Source organism: Idiotropiscis lumnitzeri, chromosome 4 (genome assembly GCF_059441095.1).
Source record: "Idiotropiscis lumnitzeri isolate Australia: NSW breed Sydney's pygmy pipehorse chromosome 4, RoL_Ilum_1.0, whole genome shotgun sequence".
Classification (NCBI taxonomy): domain Eukaryota; kingdom Metazoa; phylum Chordata; class Actinopteri; order Syngnathiformes; family Syngnathidae; genus Idiotropiscis; species Idiotropiscis lumnitzeri.
The window spans coordinates 27,620,385-27,645,361 of NC_142394.1; the positions used below are offsets into that span (position 1 = coordinate 27,620,385).

The window sequence follows — 24,977 nt, forward strand, 5'->3', positions numbered from 1 at the left end:
ACTTGATCAATTCTATCTGCGGTTTCACGCTGACCTGTTATGCACAAGACGGACAGGATGGAGCGCAAAGACCACTTTTTTTTTTTTTATAAACATATTTTTCATGTAATACCAGACGTGGGTATTTGTCCGTGCTTTAGTCCGACTGTGAGTTCTTATCAGTCTTTCAGCCCCGTCAAAGTCAACCAAGCGGCACAGAGAACAGACTTACTGGTACCACGTCACAAGCACATCTGACTCAGCCAAATAAAAAAAAAAAAATAAAAAAAGCAGTGTTGTCTACCTATCAAGGCCACAAAACATAATTACATGTTTCTTTTTTTATTTTATTTCAAATGACCACAATGGGCATGGGTGTGTCTGTGGTTTTTATTTTTTTTTTCCTGTCTTATGCCCTTGACACCGATTGTCTGTTGCCGACGAGGGACGGAATGGGCAGAAAATTACTGACGATGCCCATTTGTGTGTAATACGGTCAAGTCAACTGTTTTAACAAATTTGACGCAGTTACTTATTTGAAAATTGTAAACTCCCCTTAAATAGTGAAATGTTTCACACACACACTCAAAAAAACCCTTCACAGGAGTCATTCACATGACTTTTTTTGTTGCCGCTTAAATACCGCGGCGGGAAGGCGCACGTCCAACACATCTTGGAGTCGACGCCATGAAGCTCTGCGCCCTGCTCACCTTTGGGAGCCTGCTGGCCGTCGTTGGCGGTAAGAGAATTTCTTCTCCGAGTTGTGTGCTCATTAGCATCACAGGTGTCTTCAATCTTGTAATCAGTCAGTCGGCTTATTTAAAAGGCGAAAAGTTGTCGCTGTGCAGTACGACACGAAACACGGACCAGAGGAAGCAAAGGAGAATTCCTCTGGCTTTGGTCAGATTCAACTTATTTTCCGCGTCTTCTGCGGCTTTTCCTTTTCAATTTCATCTATGTGAAGATGTGCCCTGTGAATGACTGGCGACCAATCCAAGGTGCATCTTACCCCCAAAAAATCAGCCGGGAAAGGCTCCAGCTCACCAACGATCCCAATACGGAAAAAGCCGTATTGAAAATTTTTGTTGGAAAATTTTGAGGGGATTCTTTCCAAAGTACTGTCGATTCCCCACGCCAGGCATGCCACCCATCAGCCGCGACTACAACATACACTGCCGCTGCCTGCGGACGGAGACCAGGATCATCCCGCCGGACAGCTTGCGGAGCATCAAGGTGGTGCCGAAGGGGCCGCACTGCACGCAGACCGAGATCATGTGAGCAACTCTTCACACCTCTGCCCTCCAACGCTTTGTTTGACAGCAGCAGAGTTCCGCAAGAGTCTAATCAAGGCTTAGCTTATATTGATGACATAGTTGTGTATAAACATTTCACTCATTTACTACCATTGACGGCTAAAGACGTCAAAGATCCATTTTTTTTTTTTTTTTACTCGGCTCATTCACTGCCAGCCGCGTAAAAAAAAGAAAAGATATTTGACGTCTTAAGCCGTCAATGGCAGTAAATGAGTTAATGGGGGGGGGGGATATCACATCATCAATAATAATTATAATCAATAATATAAGGGTACAAAAACAATATATATTGTAGCTAATGTATTGATATTCTGTCCCATCCCCAAAAAATGTTGTTGAGAACTTGAATGTTGTCCATCTTTCTCACCAGAGCGATCCTGGTGAGTGGTGAGCTCGTCTGCTTGGATCCTCAGTCGTTGTGGGTGAAGAAGCTGGTTCACTTTATCCTAGAGAAGAAGCTCCGTCAGCGGGACGCCGCACGTTCCCGGAGTCGGGCATAAGTGCTGTCTTGTGAATATACTCACTAGGCTACTCATAAAAAAAAAAAAAAAAAAAGTTCAGGAGGTTTAGCTCTCGGGTGAAATTCCTGAAATTTCACCCAAAAAGCTTGTAATTCAGACAGGCAAATGTTCTGTTCGGAGTTTTTATTAAGCAGCAGATGTGCATGAATTAAAAAATATATTAAGTGTTGGAACTGAAAAACACTTTTTACATGTCTTCATTTGTGTCAATTCTCACTGTTGCTCGTGTGTCGGCCATGCGGTGCGACCGCGTAACCTTTCCCGCGTGGGAAGCATTTGTCCAGAGCGAGCGTCCAGCTGCCCGTGTCGCACACGGCTAGCATGATGTCAAAGACTTGATTGATGGCCAGGATCTTGGAGTGGAAGTTATTGCGATCTTGCGTCTTCTGCATGTGTTCGTCGATCGGAAGCCTCGCCACGCGGACGCCCATTTCTTTGGCACGGGTGAGGCTCAGCGTCTGCATGCAATTTAATGGAAACAAATGAGAAAAAAAAAAAAAAGCAAACTAGAAATGAAAAAAAAAATGTTAACTGGTTTAATTTTTTTTTAACTTTTTTATCTATTTTTGGGGGGGTATTAATTATCATATCAATTATTTGATTGAACAATTAATTGAATAGATTTGCAGTATGATAACATGATGCCAGATTTTTGTGATTTTTTTTTTTACTTATTCTTGTGGTCAACTTTTTTGTCCAGCTTTACATTTAAAAAAACATCTACAAAAAAGTCAAGAATTTGGTTAATAAATACTTAAAGCTACATTGGCAGTTCTAGGAGTGCAGACTTTTGCAACCACATCATACTTGTTTCCATTTCAGTTTCAGGTCATTTGAGGTCTACATGTTTGTAGGTCACAATGGATGAAATTAATTATTTTAGTCTTGTTTTTTTTGTTTTTTTATGTCACAAACATCTGGCATTTGGACAGGGGTGTGTAGACTTTTTATATCCACTGTAAGTACTGTAAAAACACATGAAATGCCCACTAAAAATAAGTTGTTTCAAACTATCTGAATTTGAAACACAAAAGTCCAAACAAAACTAAAGCTAATGAAAAATCCAAACTCATAACCTTTGTAAAATAAAAGTACAACACTTTTTCAGTTGCGATTGTTCGAAAAGGGCTACAATATATAAACTTGAAATTGACTTTGTCAACCTTTTGCACGCTTTCGTCCACAAGTCCTCCGAGGACGTACACCGCGTCGTGGTCCACTCGCTCCAAAGCTGAAAGGACACATGGAAGTCTGAGTGTGGCTGTCTCGTGCGTCTCCGGGGTGACTTTCCGCCTCAACAACCTTCTTGGGCGTCAGGCGAGAGGTAGACGATGCTTTCTGGAGGGAAAATGTCCTGGCAGCTTTGCTCTGTTCTTTCCAGCTGTGAGAAGAAATGGCAATTGTCAGACGGAAGTCAAACTTGTAAATCACCAACTTTCGGGCTTTGGACTTGCTTGGTTAAAACTTACAAAACATTCGACTAGGATGCCACAAGATAGAAAGAAAAAAAATACAGAGACTACTAGAACATCGAATTTCATCCGTCACTATTAGGGTGACCAAATGTTCGGTTTTGCCTGGACATGTCCACTTTTTTTTTTTACACCCCGTCAGGGCGTCTGTGGGAGTTTTATAAATTCAAGAAAATGTTGGGCTGTAATTGTTTTTCCATTTGGATGTGTTAAATTTGACTGATGTTTTGTGTGGCAACTGAGTGCTTTTTTTTTTTTTTTAATGACCGCTAAAATGCACCATTACTGGCGTGTGTCCGCTTTTTTTGTAAAACAAAATATGGTCAACATGTAAGCAAGATTAATTTCTCAGTTGAGCTAACTGATAGCTAGTCACATTTGCACTCAAGTTCTCGTCGCTTACGCGTTTAATTGAGATGACAAAAAAGTAAGCAACAATAAAGAGATTCATCTCTATTGGGTCCCCACTTGGGGACTTGCTTGAAATTTGGAGGTTATTAATTAATACTGACCCTCGAACTCTTGCCCGCAATGGCGACTCACCACGTAGTTGAGAAAGCCGGCGTTCATGCGCACACACTCCGCCAAGAGGCGACTGTCCTCCCCAAAGCTGGTCAGAAACAAATGGAAGGGTTTGCTCGCCCTTTTGTTGGATCCATAGAGCCGCCGCAACTGAGCCGCCAGCCGGCTAAGTTCCTGCGGCACAACACGTGCAACCGTGTCAAATAAAAAGTCTTGAGCAGGTGTTCTCAAATTGTCATCCAGGGACACTTGAGGGACCTTAATTTATTCAGTAAATTGGAGGAGAGAAAAATGATTTGCCTTCACAAGATAAGTCACGCTTGATTGGCATTTGGCTTATGAGGCAGTTGTTAGAAAAATGTCTGTCCCTGGACCCAAAATGTGTGAGAGGTTTCGGTTTCGAGAGCTGTGCGCACCTTGTCAGACATGCGGTGGCTCATGCTGAGGTCAACGCACACTTTGATTCCACTGAAGCGAGCCTCAGTCAAACGCTCTTTGGTAATGGCCTTCGTGACTCGCTTGGTGTGCTGGGGGGGCTCCACATCTTCACCTTTTCATACGCGCAAAAAACTGTTAAGAGAGGAGGACATGTGCCATTTTCTTTCCTGTAGTCTTTACCCGAGCGCCGATTGAGTTTCCTCCTCAGTTTCTCCTCTTTTCTTTTGCTCTTCCTGGCAGCCAGTGTCCTCTCCCAGTGCCGCTGCTTCCTCAACACGTTCTTCTGATGTAACACAGCACATAAGCTGTTATGATCAATATCTAACACCGCAGCAGCGAAAGAGTGGAATTATTTGGTCTCTATGTTTAGCAATCAAATTCATTCCATTTAAGATGGATTGCACATAAATTAAAATTGGATCTTGCAATGTAAAGTGTAATTATTGATTAATCAAAGGTTCAAATAACTGATATGCATTTAATCTTCTGCATTAACTCTTGCCTTGAAGCAGTGGCAAATCTGCGAGTAGGAAGAATAAAATTGATGTGGTGACCCCTTTTTTGCCGCCACTGGTGTAAAACTTACTGAAAGGGTAGCCTCTTCTCGCTTGAGTGTTTCCTGTCGCACATTCTGCGCCACATTCTCCTCCTCCTCCAACACGTCGATGTGAAGCAGCGCCATCATCTCCCAAACTCCATTTGTCTGCTCTTCACTCGACTCTGATGCAATCTCTGTCATGTTCGCGTACTAAATTGATAATCAACCATTGGTATATAATTTGCATAAATATTAGGAGTGCTGTTTATCGATCTTGACAGCTGACCAAAATAAAAACAAAGCGAAGGAACACAAGCCAAATAATAACACTGGGAACTTGGAAAACGTGATTGTCGCGCGTGTGTGATGTCACAGCCACGCACGTGGCTTCAGCCAATCGGGTATCAGCTAGCCAGACCAATGGAATCAGAATTCGACTGTACTTTTTAAAAAGCTCTTTAGCTATAATTTCAGGAGTGATTTCAATGATTTTATTTATTCAGGGATGTATTTTTTGCATACAGGCTAGTATTATATTTTAGTAGTTAAAAAAAATGTGACGAAAATATGGCCTCCCATTTGTGATGACTAATGTTCCTTGTCGGAAGCTAAATCTGGTGTACAGGAAGCTGGTGAGAGTGAATTTTGTGTCAACACTAAACGGGAAGTTCAGATCAACTGCCAGTGTTTCCACGGCTACTTCATTTATATTGTATTACGAGGAGAATAATAAGGACATTTCAGGGAATTTTGTGCTGATTATTATGTTGTCAGTCATATTCATGCATGCCAATACGATGACGCCATAAAACGCGACAGTGTCGTGTTATGTTCAACGCGAGACTGGATCATTCCAAAGGAGTCTAAGTTCTTGAGTTTTTCCTCTGCCAAAAGAGAGACTTTAGGCGTCTGTGCACCTCGGACGCGAAACTTGGAGGAAGTGCTTCCGACATGTCGGGTGGCTGTGGCCTTTTGTTTTAATGACTGTTCCGACGTCGCCGGGACAACATGCCGGCTACGCCATCAAGCAAGTAAGAAGCAAGTAAACAAATTCTTTCAGAATGCAAATCAAAACGGGGATTCTTGCAAAAAAAAAAGAAAAAGTTTCAATTAAGGGGCATTTAAAATGGAACATAGACATGATAGGACAATTAAGTACAATATATCTTTATTTTTATGTCACATTGTTGCATTTTCCATTTTCTAAGGCATGGGCAAAATATTTTAATGTCATTAATAAATCTGCAGATGGAGGGCTCATTGTGTTTCCATTTGGTACAATTAACATGATATTTGCACAGGAACAAATGATATTAATAATGTCTGAAACCTTAAATTCCAAGTAATCCATAATATGGCACAATTCAAAATGTGGGAAATCGTTTACTTTTACGATTTCTTTTTTCTTTTTTTTATGTCTGTTCAGAAGCATAGTGATGTTGGGCAGATGTCGTTCATTATCAATTTTCCCAAGTGTAAACTAACTTGTGTTGTTCTAGTGACCCGCCACACGAATGGCTGGACAACGTCCAGAAAAATGGCGAGCTCTTCTATTTGGAGCTGAGCGAGGGAGAAGAGGAGGGAGCGGCCACCCAAAACATGCGAACTTGGATCTCAGAGAGAAAACCGCATGAATCCTGCTGTCAAGGAGGCGCTTTGGAGGACTCTATACCATCGGTACACGTCTGCAAGACGCAGCTCAAAACCGTGTTCGTCTACCTCAACCCGAAACATCTCAGCGGCTCGGGTGCGCTCCCTCTGCTCGAGGGTTTGCTGGGAGTGGTGTGTCGGCAATGTCAGCCGGATGACGCCTCGCTTGGATGGGAGGGAAGACTGACAGTGGACGGGCTAACTCCTGGAAGCCCTGCCAGCAAGTGCGGCCGTATCCTAATTGGTGAGGTGAAAATGTGCACTGTTGCCATCAATGATGCCGGTCACGCGTTTGGAAGTAACGCGTAAAGTAAAGCCGTTGACTTTGGTGTGCCCTGTAGGTGATGTTCTTGTTGCTGTGGACGACGTGAACGTGAGCGCTCAGAACATCCAGCAAGTTCTGGCGAGCATTGGCGGACCAAGTCAGGTGTGACGCCAGGTTCATCATCGACCACTTTTCTCCCTCTTAGAATTCATACTTTCTCCCTCAACATCCTCACCTTTCCAAAAGAAAGGTTTCATTACCACCTAACCCGAGCATCCGTCTCAGACCTATTGTTTTTCATGTTTCATTTTCTGTTTGTATAGTGTTGGTTGAAAACTATCTCCGCCTCCTTCAGGTGAAGCTGACTTTGGCAACACCCACAAATACACGTAGCACCGCCGGACCGGGTTGTGTGGCCGCGGCCTCCGAGCCTGTCAGTCCACCGGTGCGTCTGCTGCTTGGGGAGGACGCGTCCCAAAGGCAGATGTCCACCTGCCTGGACCCATATTCGCTCATGTACCTGTCACTTAAAATGGATGCCAAGTCGCCGCAGGACGAGGTCCGTCTGGAAGTACTTCCGGAGCCGTACGTTTTGCCGGCATGTTTGTAAAAAAACAAAACAAAAAAAAAAAAACATCTGTCTGCGGTCTGGTGTGCGCAGGAGGAGATCTTGTACCAATACCCGGCGTCAGAGGCGGCCGCCCGGCTCAAAGGCGCGAGAGGAATCTTTTTGACCCTGTGTGACATGCTGGACAGCGTCACAGGAGGTCGCATTGTCAGGTACCGAAGGCAACAGGCAAACCTCGTTAACTTTATTTCCATAGCGTGTTACACACTCAATGTGCTACACATTTTTAAAAATTGAAAGTCATATAAGAGCAAAGTAAATTAATAAAAAAGATTTTAACCTGGATTTAAAAGCATTTTTACAGACTTGTCTTCTGTTGGCAACTTTTTCTACTTGCCTGCAGCATAACAGCTCCATGCTGCTCCATCATGTTTACTTTCAACTCTGGGCTCCGCTAATTTACCTGAGTCTGCAAACCTAAAGATTTTAATTGAATGAAATGTAATAATAATTTCTTTAACGTATTCACGACTTGAACCATTTCAGAGATTTTCTTTTTTTTTTTAAGCATAATTTTAAAATCGCTTTTTCTTTATTGAACTGTTCTGATCTCTTAGTAATGGTCTGATTTAGCTCTCTAGCACCTTTTGACGGGTCATTCAACTCCCTCTTGCCGCTTTAGTTCAACTCTGCTGCTGGACAAGCATCTGCTGCACGTGGGCTACTGGAAGGAAGGCGACGCCCTGCTGGTGCTTGGACTTCCTGCTGAGAGGTAAGCGGCCGCTGCAAGAGGGTTCCGGATAGGGCTGAACAATTTAGCAAATTCATTTTGCTCATTTATTGCTTGTGTTTGTTCAAAAAAAAAATCTCACATTCAATCGCAATATTAAGGGTGGGATGGGAAATCGCAATCGCTTTCTATTTCAAAAATTACTCCGAATTCCTGGTGGGTGTTCTGGGGATAAGCATCTTATGGTATGAAGATTTTCAAATTTCCTCTCAGGGTTCCGTTGCTGTGCCTGCAGTCGCTGGTGGGCGATGTCGTGCGGACGTTGCGAGTGATGTACGGATCCTTGGACAGGTGGGTTGCACGTGCACAGCGACAAGCGGTTGACGCGTCTCGTCTCTCAGTCGTGCGTTTTATCGCCGTGCCTCCTCAGGGCCTTCAGCGGGACTGAGCACACGCTGCAGCTGGACCAGTTCTTCCACTTGTTCTTCCTGCGGCTCATCCAGCCGTCAGACTCGCCCTTAGCGCCGCCCAGTGACACCTCCGGGAGCATATTTCTGGACGGGCTGCCGGCTGTGCGGTGGCTCACGCTGCCTGTGCAAGTCAAAGTGAGTGATCGCTTTTCGACATTAAAATGAATTTGAATGCCTTTCGACTGACGAAGCGCCAAAAAAAACACCACAAGCTTTTTATTAAATGCCTTTAATAAAGAAAAAAACTGCGTTGTATAAAAATGTAATACAGAAAACCCACCTCCGTCATGGGCATAGCCTTTACGGCCGACACTTTTTTTTTTTTTTTAAAGGTCTTTTTATCAAAAAATAATATTTTGCTGTGTCTTCACAGACGGACGTGGATTCCATCCTCACTGACCTTGAGGCTTCAGATTTTGGAGAAATGGTGAGCTGTGGTACATTTTCTGGTTGTCTCGCACAAATCGCCACTTGAAGACCTTTTTTTTTTTTTTTTTTTTTTTTTTAATTTTTTATCTGTCAGTCCGAGGATTTCTTTTGTCTGCGGCGACTCTACGGGATCCTTGGCTCTTGTCTCTTCTACAAGGTAAGTCGAAGGATCCGTCGTTTAGTTGTTCCCTTCAAAGTGGCCAAGAAGTCCGAACGCTTGGGCTTGTCGCCAACAGTCCTACCTGATCGCCAACCATCTTCCCAAAGAGAACCTGCTGGACGTGTGTCTGTACGTGCAGCACTACTGCCTGCTGCCCGTGGCGCCTCGACGGCGGGTGGGCCAGCTAATCATCTGGCGGGAGGTCTTTCTTCAGGATTCCTTTCCACGACGCCACTTCCTCCTCATTGTGGGCCAGGTTAGTACAAAAGTAAAAGCATGCAAACTCGGTTGGACCAATTTTCACGTGCCACCATGTGCATGGTAATGAATCAGAATCAAAGTTATTCAAGTTCATGAAATAAATCAAATTAAAGAAAATATGGAAACTACATCCTACAATAACAATGGCCAAATATCCTTCATTCTTGTCTTTGTCAATTAATAGCAGAAGAGAGCTTTTGGGGTTCATTTTTTTTTTTCCGTATTGCTGAAGAAGAAGAAGGAAGGTCAAACAAGCATTTCAGAATTGGACTACGTAGTTTAGTTTGCTTTATTACACCATATTTAATGGACTTTTTTTAAACTTGCACTTGACAAATACTCAATACATAAATAAATAAATACATAAATTATATTTAAAAAATAAATAAATAAATAAATAAATACATAAATTATATTTAAAAAATAAATAAAATAAAAAAAACTAAGACAAAAACTAATACTAATTTCAGGGTAAACAAATGACATCTGGGTTCTTTACTGATGGCAAATTTGACGCAAATGTGTGTGTGTGTGTGTGTGTCTCCTGATAGAGGAGCTGGCTGCAGTGTGTGCTGCTGGAGGCTGGCGGCTACGCGGCGCATTCCGATGCAACTCCGGGACCCGACTGCGTTTATGTGGATCAGGTGCAGCGCTTGCAGCAACATGATGTTTTGTGGATTTGAAGCACAACGCTGACCACGCCACCGCCTTAGGTGAAGGCCACGCTGCTACGATTGGAGGCGCTGGAGGAGGCCATCGAAGAACGTCTGAGCGCCCCCGCCGCGCCACGCCTGTTCAGTGCCGACTGGTTCCTGCCAGATGGCGTGACCCAAGCCCGCCTGGACGGCCTGAGTGGGGAGAAGGCCCGGGACTGGGGTGCTGAGGGACACACGGACACTGGGTCAGGTTCTCCAGCGAAGATCCTCGTTGGGCGTCAAGATTCGCCTGATGCGAGTGGAGGCATCTTCAAGGTAACGACTGCGTCAAAGTGTTGGAATTGGGATCTGAGCGATTATTCAGCAAATATTATCATGTTTTTTTTGTTTTTTTTTTAATCAGCAAAAATCTGATTTTTCTTCATTTAAGACAAAATTAATGACATTCAATCCCCCCACCCCAAAAAATTTTAATTAGAAAAAAATCTGCAGATTTTTGTCTGTTAAAGTTAAACAAGTAGTAATGGACAAAGTATTGTTAAACAGTCAAGTGTTGCATCTTTTTTGTTATAAATGTTCATGGGCCAAAAAAAGCAAACTAATAACCTTCCCATGAGGCTCATTATCTTTGCTTGTTGCACTTGTTTGCATCAGGTCCAATGGATGAAGCCCTCAAACTCGTTCCACCTGGGCACCCTCAGGAAGTCTCTGAGTAGGAGGGACACGGACGAGATGACCAACACCACCAAGTTTGTGTCCTCACATTTTCTTGCAAACGTTCACAGCCCGAGCTGAGCTGAGCTGTCTCGTCTTGATTCTGTGTGCGACAGGTTAAGCGTCGGTGCTGAGAGCATCTTGTTCCACTACGTGCTCATGGAAACAGTCCAGGGAATCTTTATCGCGCCCACGCGATCGGAGGAGGCTCAGCACGGCGGATTCGTTCACCCGTCGCTGATTCGCAACTTCTACCACTGCTGCCTGTCTATTCGGGCGATGTTCCGAGAGCACATGCTGGTACAAGTAAGCCTAAAATCAATAAGCGATCAAAGTGTTTTTTTTAATTAAATACATTTTCATTTTAAATGAGAATGAACAAAAGCATTACAACAAAATATTTGTCTTTGACACACCACAATCTTTAGAAAATAAAACAAGGTTTATTCATTTAATTTTTTTCCAAATTCGGCGGGCCGGATTAAAGCATTTAGCGGGCCGCATGTGGCCCCCGGGCCGTAGTTTGCCCACGCCTAATATAAAGCATTGGGGGGAAAAACCACTTACTTTTTTTTTTTTTTTTTAATCATCTTGCGTTACCTTACCCCCCCTTCAGGGCCAGGGGGCAGCAGAGAGGCGTCAAGGTTTGGGCCCAGTCAAAGAACACGGCGTCCTGTTTCAGTGTGCGCCTGAAAACTGGACGGACCAGAGGAAACCTGCTCCCAGTCTGACATACTGGGTCATTGGGTACAAAACGCATCATACAAGCCCACAGCTGAGCTCACATTTGGATCTTGTGCTACTTTCTTTCCATCTTCCAGGCGATTATTGCTGGAGCCCGTTCCTCAAGAGTTCTACGTGTGTTTTCACGACTCTGTACCGGAGCTTCCTGTGGAGACGGCCTTCAGACTCTCCTTCGGCTTGGCTACTTGATGTAATCACTGGACCAAAAGACTTTTTTTTTTTCCTCGCTGAAACTGGATGTCGTGATGACGCCGGTTATGACGTTTTTGACTTTTGTTTTTTTGTATTCAGTTAGTTTGAATTTGTTTTTAGGGCAGTTTTGGCTTTGTTTTAGTATAGCTTTTGTTATTTTTTATTACTTTTAATTTATGGAATATTTATCGAGTCCAAGAAAAAAAAAAAAAGGTCATTTAGTATTGTGTGATAAAGTTAACTTCTTTTCGCAAATGACTATTTTACCCATTCGTCTTTATGGTTGCACAATAGCAAAATATATTAAAATGACCCCCGAAAGCTCATGTATGATATGAAGAAAAAACAAATATACACTATAAATATATTTTGTTATTGTTATTCTAGTCAGTAGTTTGTTTATAGTTTTTTTTAAGCATTTTTTATTGTATTTTGTTAATGACTATGTTTCTTTAATTGTAGTTATAACCTCGGCTGACGCAAGGAAAAACCTTGAATGCAAGAACTCTGGATGGACTTAGAAGAAAAAAAAGCACCGACCGGGGACGGGATAGCAGTGAACATTTTGGTCTTTAAATGTATAAGGTTTAATTGTGTTCGTTTTCCAGTAAACTTCAACTGGGACTGACAAATAAAAGAGCCTGAAGCAAGCACATGTTGCCTTTTATGTGGAAAACTGTTCTTCTCTCAAAGTGACGTTATCCGGTTGTCCATGTCTTGACAGTGAGAGAAAGTCCTGTCCGCTAACTGCATATTCCTCTTGTAGCACTGCAAACTGCACAGAGGGACGCCCGTTTTGGAGCAGCTGTATTTCTTGCGGTTGGAGCAGCCGCTCACCCCGCAGTTCACGGGGACCAGAGGAGGCGCAGGGGGCGGCGCGGCGTCGGGAGCGGGGACGCCCGCCGGATAGGAGATGGTCACGCCTCTGGCCGAGTCGTTGTAGCGGATGATGGGACTCTGGCTCTGCTTGGACTTCTTCTCTCGCGCGCTTTTGATCTTGGCTTTGCTGGTCTTGGTGAGTCTCTCAATAGTCTGGTTCTTGTTCTCCTCCGCCTTCTTGGCTGCCTGTAAGCGTCGCTTCCGAGCACGCTCTTCCCGCTTCTGCATCATCTCGGCCGTCATCTCCTTCTCCTTGTAGCCCATGGGCAGCTCCAGGAGGGGCTGGATTTGCTGCTTGTGGAGTAGTGCTTTCTGAAAAGCACAAAGTGCTGTGAGCAAAAATGTGGACCGCACAAACTGCCCCCCCCCCCGTCCACTCACCTGCCGGGCGGTGAGCAAAGACTCGTCGACCTCCTTCTTCAGCTCGCCGTTGTCATCGAGCTCACCCTTCTCGAGAGCGTCCAGCCACCTCTCCTCCTCGTCCACAGGCACTCCCAACATGGAGTCAGAGTCCATGTCAGGTAGCGGAGATGTGGCCATGTTGCTGTCTTCATCTGACACGGACGGACAAGACAGTTGAAACGGACACGTTATTTTGGTGTCAAAGTGCCAACTTAAATTGTCCTGTTTGACCACCGAAACAAAACCTATTCGCCTTCCAGAATCAATACAACGAAATAGAACTAATTGTAATAATGTTCATCCTTAGAGTTATTTTACTTTATTTTTTCCGTCCTCCGCTTCGTGTTTGGTGTAAAAATGCCAATGTAGGAGATCATCTTTGACAACTTCAACCAAACATGCAACAACCTTTCCATCTTTCTTAAAACTGCCGTCCATCTGCATCAATCTGAAACTTTATGGACATAAGAGCAGTTGCTTGCTAGCACGATAAAATGCAATTTTCATATGATACCTGTTTGTTGGCTCATCGCAAAAATAATCTGTGATTTGTTGACTATCATAATCATCCCTGTGAGGGTCACTATACTTGTTCTCACCCAGCCAGGCCCGATACTGCTCCAGGGGCACAGAAGGCTCATCATCCTCATCCTCATCATCCTCCTCATCGTCCTCATCATCGTCGTGGTCGTCGTCGTCCTCATCATCGTCGTCATCATCATCATCGTCCACAATCATCAGTGGTGAGGGAGGACAAGCCACACCAGGGTGCACGGTGAAAGTAGGAACACTGGAGGGTCAAAGCAGCCATGAACATGGATGTGAAGCTCAGTGTCCCTTGTTGCCATCTCACCTTTTTGTCCCAAGCGTCTGTCCACCCATCTTAATTTTGAGTCGGAGCTGCGGGGGCGGACGAGGGGCGACGACGGGCTCCGGAACTTGAGGGAGGCCGTGATGCTTCCTCTTGTGCCTCTTGTGTTTTTTATGCTTGTGCTTGTGCAAGCCGTGCGGCCCCACGCCGCCTTCGTCTACACGTGAGAACGGATGGAGTTTTATCGAAAACTTCTTTAGAGCCTTGTAGATTTTAAATGCGCTAAATTTGCACAATATTCTCATCACGGAAGTAGATACTTACAAAGAAATCTGGAATGAGTCACGTCTTTCCTTTTCCCCATTGAAAGCAGTACAGTGGCAGAAGCTCTTCAATATATGGAAGCAAACGCACTCAAAAAAAAATAAACAATTTGACTTACACCGCAGAGTGCCGACAAGTTGTATTTTTTGTAACCATGAAAGTTGGGCGGCCACATCACGTTCGCTAATCGGCGGATTCAACGTTGAAGAATGCGAGATAAAGCCAGAAGTTACATTTGTTGTTACCAGCTAATGCTAATAACACGAAATGTACGCATCCGCTTCTACTTCCGGACATTTCTTGCTGTAATTTCGAGACTCATTGCCCTCTACTGGCAGTGGGCTGTACAGCATCAACAACGCTTGGTTATGGGGTAACTTCGCACTGTACGCATCGCAGACATGTCTAGTGCTGTCCTGCCTCTCCAAACGTATCTTGACCCGTTTGCTTGATTTATTTGCTGTTGATTTAGTTGACATTTACGACGTTCTCGACGAACTCGAAGCCATTCAATGGATGAGTCTGGGTAGCGCACAGGTGCGTGACGTCACACTCATGCGACAATATTGACTTTTCCTGACTGAGCTTGCCATTCATTAGAGTTCCTATCTCTGTTTATGACAACAGTTGTAAAGTTGTAGCGGTTTCAAAAAGGCTGGTCAAATTAATAAGAACACGTGACTGGGTGACCTGTGAGTGGTTTGCAGAGGAAGTCTGCCTGCGGGAAACATGAATTACGCTCGATTCCTCACGGCTGTCAGTGCAGCAAGGAAGCCGTCGCCCATCAGGATGCTGAGTGAGTGTCCACGAAAAAAACAACAACAACAAAATGAAGCACTTTTAGTGCATTTGGAAAATATTCACAGCACACCTTTCACATTCGGGTGCCCCCCCATTAAAATGGTACACTCAACACCTCATACTTGACGGTATTAAACATTCTTTTTGAATACTAAGAGACTTGAGGAATTAAAAAGAAAACTCCAATTCACCTTTACAACACATCTCACGCTCTGTCAGGTTGGATGGGGAGCGACTGGAGTTGTACATTGCAAAAATGAAATCAATCAATATATTTCGTCCCCCCCCACTTGATATGGGGGCTTTTAATATTTAAAACTCATTCACTGCCAACCCAGGTCAAATGAATGGACTTTTTGGCTTCTATTTCCATCAATTGTAGTGAATGAGTTCATATTTGGAGATTTAAATGATCAGTCATTGATTATTTTTAGATTAAATTCTCATACAAGGAATGACTTAAACAAGATATCAGGCCCATAAAATGTGCAGTGTATAATATTCAGTCAGGATTAACATGAAAAAGTAACCACTTTTGTACTTGTAATATTTAATTGACCTTTTAAATTATGCAAACCCAAAATGAAAGTGAAGCTCTGTGAGTACTTTGCAGATGCCCAAATAATATACTTGCCTTTGCCGCACGGTGTGCTGTGCGTCTGAAGCCGAGCTGCAGCAGCGCTCACCCCCGTCGCTGATTTCACTGGCTGCTGGGGCGCCCAACCCCAACACCTTCCCTTTTGAGTCGGCCGTCATCAAGGTCAAGAATGGGCCGGAGGTCTCCTTCGACCAGGTGGCAATGAAAAGGGCCCTCCAGTACTCCGCTTCCAACGGGTAACATGCTTCAAATTCTGACATTGGGACACGTGATGGCTTCAAACATGTTGTTTTGTTTTTTTAATAATTCATATTGTTGTTTTCCCTTGTTGGGTTATTTTTTTTAAATAATGTGCTGGGTACACAACAACAATTTTCCCATCCCAAAACAAGACTTCACAAAATATCTTTTTTGTTTTTGTGTAAGACAATAAGTAATTTTCTCTCCAATCTTTTTTTTTTTTTTTAAATGCGAGAATGCTTAATGAGTGAGGCAGCTCTACTGTGTGATGTGAAGTGAGGTGAGAGATTTTTATCTGAATGCAGAGTTTTGCTGCGTACTCGAGGTCAGTGTCACTTGCCTGTATGTCATCTCATAGAAATGTGTAACCTCAACGCAGAATCCCCGAGCTGCTAACGTGGATGAAGAACCTCCAGAAAAGGCTCCACGACCCGCCGACGGCTGCCTTCGGTCCCGAAGAGGGACAGATGGACCTATGTGTGACCACAGGGAGCCAGGAGGGACTCTGCAAAGTACGTAGTCCTTTTTTTTTTTCTCGCTTCCTGGCACCGTTTCAGCTTCCTCGTTGCGTGGCAGGTGTTCGAGATGCTGGTCAGCCCAGGAGATAACGTCCTGCTGGACTCGCCCACCTACCCCGGAACGCTGGCGGCGGTAAGACCGCGTCGCCCGCCCGAAGAGACTTTGCGACAAAATCTCATCCGAGCTCCACTTTTTTGTCTGCAGCTCCAGCCGCTGGGTTGCAACATCATCAACGTCGCCAGCGATCAGCACGGCATGATACCGGCGGCCCTCAAGGAGGTCTTGTCCCATTGGGACCCGTCAGACGTTCGCAGGCCCAAGGTCCTTTACACCATTCCCAACGGGGGGAACCCCACTGGGGCATCCATGACCATGCAGAGGAAGAAGGAAGTCTACGAGGTGGCCTTCTCGTCTAGTTATCTGCTCGCTAAGCACGCTGACCGATGCAGGATAGCGAATAATCCTTCATGACGGTGAACTCCTTCATACTTGTAGTGAGCATTAATCAACAGTATGGAACGGACAGACGGACGTTTTTGGGATGGAGAACAAAGGATGAAATAAAAAAAGATGGATTAAGCACAGAGAGTCAACAATACTGAACTAATTTTATAATTTGATATCTACTTGTGGATGAAGTAGCAAACCTTGCGATGTCAGTCTGCAAAATTTACGGAAGCCATTGCGTGACGCGTGGCGTGCATTCAATTGAATGGTGGCGAGGACGCCTATAAAAATATCCACTCTCTCGGGACTTTAATTTAAAAAAAAAAAAAGATCATGTCCGAATGTTTTTATTTTGTGGCTGTGCCCAGCTGGCGAGGTTGTACGACATGCTCATCATCGAGGACGACCCTTACTACTTCCTGCAGTTTGACAAGCCTTGGGCGCCCACCTTCCTCTCCATGGACGTGGACGGACGCATCATCAGAACCGACTCCTTTTCCAAGATCCTGTCTTCGGGGTAATCCCAATCTTCATCCTTTGCCGTTATCCGCCGTCCCGCTCGCTTTTTTGCGCAACTGGAACTGAATGTGTGCCCGTCTCAGCTTGCGGATCGGCTTTGTGACCGGGCCCAAGCCACTGGTGGAGCGCGTGGCGCTGCACATCCAGGCCTCCACCATGCACACCAGCACTTTCACTCAGGTGAGCCCTTTTTGGTGCCCGCCCGCTCACACCCACCAAGTTCCGGTCACCATTATAGTGACCAAAATAAACAAGCTTTGTGTTTTTAGTTTTGCAAAAAGAAACAAAAAATGAGAGGCCACAATCGGAGCACACTCGCATTGTGTGTATGGAATTATACAAATAATTGCAACAAAAATAAATCCCTGCTATGCACGCTTTGGCCTTTTAGGGGCAGTGTTTCGCACTTACGTGAAGATAAAAGAGTGAAGAAAAGTGGTTAAGTTTATTAATACAACTCATTTATTTCACAGATTGGGAAGAATATATACCCAGTCTGTATGCGTTACTACTCGTCGTTTTTGTGTGAGTATTCGTTATTTGAAGGTAAATGCCTCCTGCGATATCGAATGCTAATTTTTGCTAGGTTTTTTTTTTCCCATTGAGTGCTAGCACCAAGTTGGCAATGTACCAAAATCAAATTTGTGTATTTCTGTCTTTGTATTTTTTGTAGTGTGTTTAATTCTACAGCAAACTCCAACTTGGAAATCATTTGGATTGTAACATGTTTAATGATCGTGAGAAGCCCAAATCGAAATCGCGATCACGTCGTCCGTTTTAAAAGTGATGAAGGTCCAAGAAGCCACTAGCAAGACGTCAATTCCGATATCAATGACAATGAATGTACAAACAGTCCAACTAAATGTTTCCAATTTTTCTTCACGCTTTTTTTCTTCCTGTGCAGCTCATGGTGTCGCAACTGTTGCACAGCTGGGGCCAAGACGGCTTTCTTCAGCACATCGACGGGTATGTCGTCCCCGCAAGCTTTTGGCAAAGACAACTATTTGAAACCATCGATTTTTTTTTTCTTCTTGTTGCCACAGAGTGATCGAGTTCTACAGAAATCAGCGAGATGCCATGATTAGCTCGGCTCACAAGTGGCTCACAGGTACACTCTGCATAGATCGCAACGTAAAGAACCAACACCGAACGTGAACATCTGAATAATTCCAAGGACAATTTTTTTTAATATAACGGTCGATGGACTGACGAGATAAAAGTTGAACTTTTTGTCAGGTCTTTGTGTCTCGTTACATCTAGTGTAACGTAACCTAACATTTCAAATTTATATCTCCTGCCCTTAATCTCAAAAAGAGTGTCAAAGGCCCACAGTTGACAAATATTAACGACATAATCTGATTTGAACGAACAGGAAAAAAAAAACACTTCAAGACGTGGTCACCGATCTCCTGCTTCCCATAAGCAAAAAAAAAAAAAAGACATTTTTTGTTTGTTTCTTGTTGAACATGTTCAGGTTTGGCCAAATGGCACGCGCCCTCGGCAGGGATGTTCCTGTGGATGGAGCTGCCGGGCATCCGTGACAGCCGCCAGCTTATCGTGGAGAAGGCTTTGGAGAAGGAGGTCTGTTGAGGGTGGCGACACGTGTTTTGCAACTTTGCCACTTCCTGCACGTGTTTGACATAATGTCCCGCTTTGAAAAGGTGCTGCTCGTCCCGGGAGATGTCTTCATGATCAACAGCGGCGAGCCGTGTTCTTACGTCAGAGCGGCGTTTTCGCTGTCCATGCCTGAACAGATTGACGAAGTATGCGCTTGCATGTTAAAACACACACACACACACACACTTGTTACGTATAACACTGAATCTCTTCATTTCCCTGCCAACAGGCCTTCAGACGCCTCGCCAGTCTCATCAAAGAGGCCTTGTGATTTGGGATGAACCATTTTAGAAAAGAATCCATATGCAGTTTTTTTTCCCCTCAATATTGCAATTCAGATTTCATGTGATTATTTTTTTTCACGCAAGATCCTCATCTCATATTTTTTCAACACAAGCAATCCATTTTTCTGTTTTAAAATGACATCAGATATACATCATTTGATCTTTTTATAGATTTATGCTAAGATTAAGGCAAATGAAGTATACAAAGTGCTGCACATGAAGGAAAAGTAAATCACACAACAAAGAACAAAACTAATTTTGAATGAAGACAGTAAAAAGTACAAACAGTAAAACCAAAAATTTGACTTGACATATAATATATACACATAAAAAAATTGTCATTTTAACTCAAGTTATCTTTGTCTGATATTTAAATGTGTCTGATGTTCTTAAAGTGGAGAAAAAATTAATTAGGAGAATGCAAATACTTTTTCACTGCAGTGCTGGTGTGTGTGTGTATTATTTTAAAATCTTGGAACTTTTTAAACACATTCTAGGATAATATTTTGGAGGAGCAGTGTAACTGTGTAGCTAGTTGAGACAAGAGGGAATTCGCCAGTGACCTGAACCGGAAAGAAATCCTTTGAATCGATTTTCTGAATGCGAAAATCTTCTTACTACAACAACTTACCTTAAGAGAACCAGGTGTGCCTTTTGGAAGAATATTCTATGGACATTTTGGGGGAAAGTGTGCCTCTTTTTGCATCTGGTGTAAATGTATGACAACATTGCAGAAAAAGAACATCATCCCAACAAACAGTTAACATGATGGTGGTTGTGAGATAGTTTGGGGTTGCTCTCACACTTCAGGACCTGGACGACGTATTCTGATTGATGGAATCATAAATTCTATTGTTTGATCAGAAAATCCTGAGGGACTATGTGCAACTATCAGCCTTCAAAAATTCACACACATTTTTGAAAACATATTTGAGGTGACAAAATGCTGTCTTTTCCAGGATGATTTTTACAAGTATGCTGTATATCACATGAACTTTTTTGAGAGGGAAAAAAAGAAAAATGTTTTAATTGTATTTTTTCCCTTTGAAGTCAAACTAATCATGTTTGATGATATTGAGTGTCTGGTAAAGATTGGAATCTTTCGGAAATTCAACTCCTGTGGCTCAAACTCAAAGGAGAAGTGGCGAGTCTGTTCTTCAAAGCACAGAGCCTCGAACTGAAAGTGTGCCCAGTTTAAATGTTGGAACTCTGAACAGGAAAAGCTCGGCTTTCGGTTGACGTGCGTGATGAGGAGCACCGAACGGATGCTAGTCGGCAGCGCCTCACTGCGGCCAAGCAGTTCGAAGCATGAAAATAGCGGCCCCCTTGACTGCAGGTCCGGACTCGAGCATCGTCGCCTCATCTTGTCCCAGCTGACGAGGCCTGATGTGAGTACTAAAGTCGACAAATACCTCCAAAAAGGAGGCGAAATGCCGTCGCGAAGTTACCGCAGCGCTTTCGACAAATCCACCAACGTGCTGTGGAGGATTTCCGTTGTTTTCAGGGCGACCACACTGCGACATTCTCCGAGACAAGAGGAGAGGCGACCGAAAAGAACATGTAAAAAAAAAAAAAACGTTTCTCGTTTTGTCGTCGCGACAGACCAGCTATGTGTTCAATTTCCGTCCGTTTTATGTGCACGCCGGAGCGGCTACTTGCTTCGAAGGGTCCCGTGACAAAGACCCACAATCCAGTTCATAGCCGTATCCCAAACTCGTTGGGGCACAACAGTTGAATTCATACAATTTATATAAGCACGTATGATATCGAACTGCAGTAACATGGCGGCGTGCCTGACCGCCGCAATCTGAGAGTGTAGTCGGACGTGTTTTATTGTCATCCATTTTTTGTGTAGTCGGTCGGTTTGTTCTTTCCGTAACGAGGTCAGGAAGAAAACGGTGCCGCTTTTCTCCAGCGTCGACTTGTCGTTTCCAACCATAACGTTTGTCAGCCAAAGTAGAAATGTCACCTTTCTTCTTTTTAAAAAATATTATTATATATTTTTTGCTATAAATCCAAAAGAGTTAACTAGTTGACGCTGAAATTGGGAACGTTTGCCTCGGTCAGCGGTGGTAAGTAACGAAGTACATTTACTCCCCAGGTATCTGTACTTGAGTATTTATATATATATGACGACTCTTCACTTTTACTTGACACATTTCAAAACAGAAAAAGTGCAACAGTTAATTGAATAGTCGACAACTAAATTCATCGACAATTATTTTGTTAAACCAGGATTTATTCTCTTAAAAAATATCTAAATGTTTGAAATGTTACCCTCCACAATAAATGTTTGGGCTGAGCCATTCTGAAAATGTATCAAATTGCAATTGTGTCCAAAATCTTCTGGCGAGGACATTTTGTGCACGAGCATCGCTTTTAGTTTGCAAGCCTGTAGGTTTTTGAGATTATTATAGTTAACAAAATTAACCCAAAATAAAATTGTTAATTTAAAAAAATGTTAATTTAAAACAAATGTGTTTGTAAAACTAAATGTAGAGAAAATGTTATTAGTTTTTGTGTTTTGGCAATCAATGTCAGAGACTCAGAATTGAAATTTCAGGCTTAATTTTTAATGTATACAATTTGGTATTGCTGTAAATCCTTAGTTACAAACAAGGGAAGATCAATAAGTCATTTGAGAATTGTTTTTAGTTTTTTATTACAAAATACTTTGTGATGTTTTTATTTTTTTCTTGCACTGGACACTGCTTGCTGTGTGTCATGTCGATTGCAACAATACGTTGTAAGATTTGGCTTGGCTCATTTGTAAGCAAATTTCTAACAACTTGTTTTCAGTGAGATGTCGCCCTCCACTCAACCGAGATAACCGGTCAGGGAACACAGCAACGTCGGACGGAGGAATGACCTGCTGACACGCCGACAGTCCCTTCCCAAAAAAAAAAAAAAAAAAAGCCATGTCGCCAGCCGCTACACTCGAGATTGTGCTTGTGGTGTGGCTGGCGGCCTTTCACGCCGCCTCTTCGGGAGATGGAAGTGGCACCGACGGGTTGGATGGCGTCGGCGGGTCCGTCCCGGCGGTGCTCGCCGCTACGAACCAGCTGATCGCCCGCGAGGGAAGCTGTGTGCTGATTGACTGCAACGTCAGCGGCGATCCCTTCCCCAGCATCAAGTGGTTCAACTCTCACGGCGACCTCGTCGACACGGACGCCAGTGGCGGTAAGACGAACCCACACGAAACTCTGATTTCCCGCTAAATGGCTTTGGCTCCTTCTGGCCTTGAAATGCAAAGAAAACCCAATTTCTCCAAGGAAATAGATGCCGGACAGAACATTATTCCGCGTGCATGACATTCTTCTTCATCTTCTCATTAAGACGCTTTGTGGGTCACGTTTAAACGAGGTTTCTATTCATGCTTAGTGTCCATTTCGTGTCCAACTTGGCTCCCGTTTGAGTTGCATTCGCTCCCTCACGCTGTTCATCTCATATTTCAAATGCAACTTTGTCAAAGATGACGTATTTGGACATGAGAAAGGCAGTTTCTTTTTTATTTTGAAGTCGTCACTTCATGGCAGAGAAAATAATGGAGTCGAAGAAACGTGATTTATGTTAAAAGGGGATCATGCGTGAATCGTGTTTGCTCGGCACTTTATTCATCATGTTGAGTTATGTGCGACACCCCTTTTTTTAAAAACTAAACTTGTCAGCTCATGCTTTATTCTCTCTCTCACATTCTCTCTCGCTTGCTCTCTCTCAGTTGAACTTTCATTTAAAGAGCCAGGACACATTTCATTCTACTCCGAGTGCAAATTCATTCTTTACACGTGGTACTTGACTCGATTCAAGACTAATAAAGAGACGGGCGAAAACCACCTACCGTCCTTCTTGAAATTCTTTATCCTCTGTCCTCCATCCTAAAATTGGATCGTTCCATATGCCCATCTCCCGAGCTGATGAAATGCGCTGGGAATCGGAACACAAGACTCAAAAACTGAACTGTAACTCGGTTAAACCGCGATGACTGGACAAACCCGAGATGTGCTTTCAAAGCATTGTAGTTTAGATAAAAAATGTTTTTCCACTTGTGGTGGTTTCGTTGGTGTCTAATAACGTTGGTGTGGACAGGTGGCAAGTGGTGGCTGTTGGAGAACGGCGTCCTCAACATCACCAGCATCGAATTTGCCGACCGCGGCAAATACACGTGCGTGGCGTCCAACGCGCACGGCGCCTCCAACTGCACGGTGACGCTGCGCGTGGTCTTCACCAAGGGCGACATGGGCGTCTACTACATGGTGGTGTGCCTGGTCACCTTCACCATCATCATGGCGCTCAACGTCACGCGCCTGTGCATGATGAGCAGCCACCTCAAGAAGACGGAGAAAGCCATCAACGAGTTCTTCCGCACCGAGGGCGCCGAGAAGCTGCAGAAGGCCTTTGAGATCGCCAAGCGCATCCCCATCATCACGTCCACCAAGACGCTGGAGCTGGCCAAGGTCACGCAGTTCAAGACCATGGAGCTGGCGCGCTACATCGAGGAGCTGGCGCGCAGCATCCCGCTGCCGCCGCTCATCATGAACTGCCGCACCTTCATGGAGGAGATCCTGGAGGTGGTGGGCGTGGAGGAGATGAGGCACACCTTCCTCAGGCAGGCGCCCGAGGGCCGGCGGCCGGGCAGCGGCGGCGGAGGGGACGCAGGCGGCCCCGGCCCCGGCCCCAGGGACGTGCTCAGCCTCCTGCGGGAGCGGGAGAGGGGCCGGCAGCTGGAGCGCAGCGAATCGCCCGCCGCCGACTCCGACAACTCATCGGTGCAGGAGCAGCCTCAGCACATCGCCATCCAGGTGTCGGTGCACCCGCAACTGGAACCGGAACCCGCTCCGCCCCTCGACGACCATGCGCAAGAGAGTCCGAGCGACGAGTCCGCCGCCAAGAGCCCCGCGCCCTGTCAGATTTTTTACGAGAGTCACGTGTGATACGGAAGACGACTCCTCAAAAAAAAAAAAAAAGCTTTGGCGGGCTGTTCCAGCAACTGACCAATCACATGCCAGCGTTTCATTTCTTGTCACGCTTGAATGTAAACTCCCATCAGCAAAGAAATGTTGACTTCCTCCACAAGTGAGTGCTGAAATGTCTCGTTTTAATTCATGCCGCAATCTGGCTATCATTCGTTCTTTCCATTTGCAATGAGCAAGTTTGAAGTTATTGCCTTTTGTCTTTGGCGCCGAGGTTCTTCGAGTTAACAAAAAAAACTAAAATTGAAAACCATTCTCGTTAATGAAAAAAAAAACAACCTGAAACCACAAAATGTCCTTTGTTTTCATTTTTGTCAATTAATATGGCAAATGGACTTTAGGGGTTCATTTTTAATGTGTTGATTTTGCTCTTGCTGTTCGTAAACATGAAAGAAGGATGCTAAAATAGTCTTTGGAGAATTGTAGTTTATTTTACTTTGTTACACAATACTTGGTCAGCTTTTTTTTTTTGTCTTGCACTCGACAAATACTGTATTAAAAAATACTGAAAGTAAAAACTAAACTAAAGCGGAGTATTTTCCAAAAACTAAAAAAAAAAACAATTCAAAATAACTGAATTTTATAAAGTTGAAATGAATGATAATAAAAAAGCCAAAGCTATGACATGACCCTGCTTGTCAGTCTAACAAACATTTTCGTGACAGTTTTACTTACTCACATTGTAATGGAAGTATTTCTTAATTATTGGCCTTTCGTAAAGCTAAATTGATTTGAAAAAAAAAGATTTTCAGAACATTGTGTGGATCTCGAACTCAGCACTATTGATGATTAAATATTTAATAATACTTTTGATCTAAGTTCCTCCTCTTGGTTCTGATCATTTATTCTTTAATTTCCGTTTTTTGGTTTCGGTGAAAAATGTTACTGGAACTCGCGAGCACTTTTTCCGTTTTTTTTTTCAAGTGGTGTAGCTTCCCAGTGCC

The 24,977-nt window shown here is 43.9% G+C and overlaps 6 protein-coding genes across 18 annotated transcripts; 4 read left to right on the forward strand and 2 right to left on the reverse strand.

Moving 5' to 3' along the window:
* Positions 1-575: 575 nt before the first annotated feature.
* Positions 576-1,994, forward strand: cxcl19 (chemokine (C-X-C motif) ligand 19). Of its 2 annotated transcripts, none has more exons than XM_088293940.1 (3): positions 576-718; positions 1,118-1,253; positions 1,663-1,994. In XM_088293940.1, the coding sequence occupies exons 1-3, from the start codon at positions 667-669 to the stop codon at positions 1,790-1,792; spliced, it is 318 nt and encodes a 105-aa protein (XP_088150066.1). In that variant the 5' UTR covers positions 576-666; the 3' UTR covers positions 1,793-1,994. The 2 variants fall into 2 exon arrangements, with proteins under 2 accessions (XP_088150066.1, XP_088150067.1); XM_088293941.1 differs by lacking the exon at positions 576-718 and adding an exon at positions 740-977.
* Positions 1,922-5,163, reverse strand: trmt10b (tRNA methyltransferase 10B). Its single transcript, XM_088293939.1, has 7 exons — positions 4,832-5,163; positions 4,426-4,528; positions 4,224-4,357; positions 3,829-3,981; positions 3,116-3,194; positions 2,977-3,044; positions 1,922-2,271 (listed from the first exon to the last, which is right to left on the reverse strand). The coding sequence occupies exons 1-7, from the start codon at positions 4,982-4,984 to the stop codon at positions 2,020-2,022; spliced, it is 942 nt and encodes a 313-aa protein (XP_088150065.1). The 5' UTR covers positions 4,985-5,163; the 3' UTR covers positions 1,922-2,019.
* Positions 2,117-12,275, forward strand: intu (inturned planar cell polarity protein). 8 transcript variants are annotated; one of them, XM_088293923.1, is made up of 18 exons: positions 2,117-2,257; positions 3,001-3,137; positions 5,678-5,814; positions 6,283-6,677; positions 6,775-6,860; positions 7,054-7,257; positions 7,360-7,478; positions 7,949-8,038; positions 8,270-8,347; positions 8,427-8,601; positions 8,840-8,893; positions 8,990-9,052; positions 9,132-9,311; positions 9,868-9,960; positions 10,030-10,287; positions 10,624-10,721; positions 10,803-10,992; positions 11,303-12,275. In XM_088293923.1, the coding sequence occupies exons 3-18, from the start codon at positions 5,792-5,794 to the stop codon at positions 11,723-11,725; spliced, it is 2,529 nt and encodes an 842-aa protein (XP_088150049.1). In that variant the 5' UTR covers positions 2,117-2,257; positions 3,001-3,137; positions 5,678-5,791; the 3' UTR covers positions 11,726-12,275. The 8 variants fall into 8 exon arrangements, with proteins under 8 accessions (XP_088150049.1, XP_088150050.1, XP_088150053.1 ...); XM_088293931.1 differs by lacking the exons at positions 2,117-2,257; positions 3,001-3,137 and having other exon boundaries at positions 5,386-5,814; positions 11,303-11,433; positions 11,508-11,620; positions 12,085-12,275; XM_088293924.1 differs by lacking the exon at positions 2,117-2,257 and having other exon boundaries at positions 2,821-3,137.
* On the reverse strand, positions 12,186-14,348 carry ino80b (INO80 complex subunit B). The gene is made up of 5 exons (XM_088293938.1): positions 14,039-14,348; positions 13,757-13,931; positions 13,503-13,693; positions 12,883-13,055; positions 12,186-12,813 (listed from the first exon to the last, which is right to left on the reverse strand). The coding sequence occupies exons 1-5, from the start codon at positions 14,076-14,078 to the stop codon at positions 12,310-12,312; spliced, it is 1,083 nt and encodes a 360-aa protein (XP_088150064.1). The 5' UTR covers positions 14,079-14,348; the 3' UTR covers positions 12,186-12,309.
* A 49-nt stretch (positions 14,349-14,397) lies between these two features.
* On the forward strand, positions 14,398-19,410 carry aadat (aminoadipate aminotransferase). Of its 3 annotated transcripts, XM_088293934.1 has the most exons (14): positions 14,403-14,424; positions 14,511-14,575; positions 14,666-14,834; positions 15,505-15,673; positions 16,057-16,189; positions 16,254-16,328; positions 16,401-16,595; positions 17,012-17,160; positions 17,246-17,342; positions 18,067-18,128; positions 18,206-18,270; positions 18,637-18,743; positions 18,824-18,925; positions 19,009-19,410. In XM_088293934.1, the coding sequence occupies exons 3-14, from the start codon at positions 14,768-14,770 to the stop codon at positions 19,048-19,050; spliced, it is 1,263 nt and encodes a 420-aa protein (XP_088150060.1). In that variant the 5' UTR covers positions 14,403-14,424; positions 14,511-14,575; positions 14,666-14,767; the 3' UTR covers positions 19,051-19,410. The 3 variants fall into 3 exon arrangements, with proteins under 3 accessions (XP_088150059.1, XP_088150060.1, XP_088150058.1); XM_088293933.1 differs by having other exon boundaries at positions 14,398-14,575; XM_088293932.1 differs by lacking the exons at positions 14,403-14,424; positions 14,511-14,575 and having other exon boundaries at positions 14,591-14,834.
* Positions 19,411-20,284: 874 nt separating this feature from the next.
* Positions 20,285-24,596, forward strand: mfap3l (microfibril associated protein 3 like). Of its 3 annotated transcripts, none has more exons than XM_088293935.1 (3): positions 20,285-20,451; positions 21,863-22,243; positions 23,150-24,596. In XM_088293935.1, exons 2-3 carry the CDS (start codon positions 21,982-21,984, stop codon positions 23,992-23,994), a joined length of 1,107 nt encoding a protein of 368 aa, XP_088150061.1. In that variant the 5' UTR covers positions 20,285-20,451; positions 21,863-21,981; the 3' UTR covers positions 23,995-24,596. The 3 variants fall into 3 exon arrangements, with proteins under 3 accessions (XP_088150061.1, XP_088150062.1, XP_088150063.1); XM_088293936.1 differs by lacking the exon at positions 20,285-20,451 and adding an exon at positions 20,475-20,623; XM_088293937.1 differs by lacking the exon at positions 20,285-20,451 and adding an exon at positions 20,723-21,135.
* The last annotated feature ends 381 nt before the right edge of the window (positions 24,597-24,977 follow it).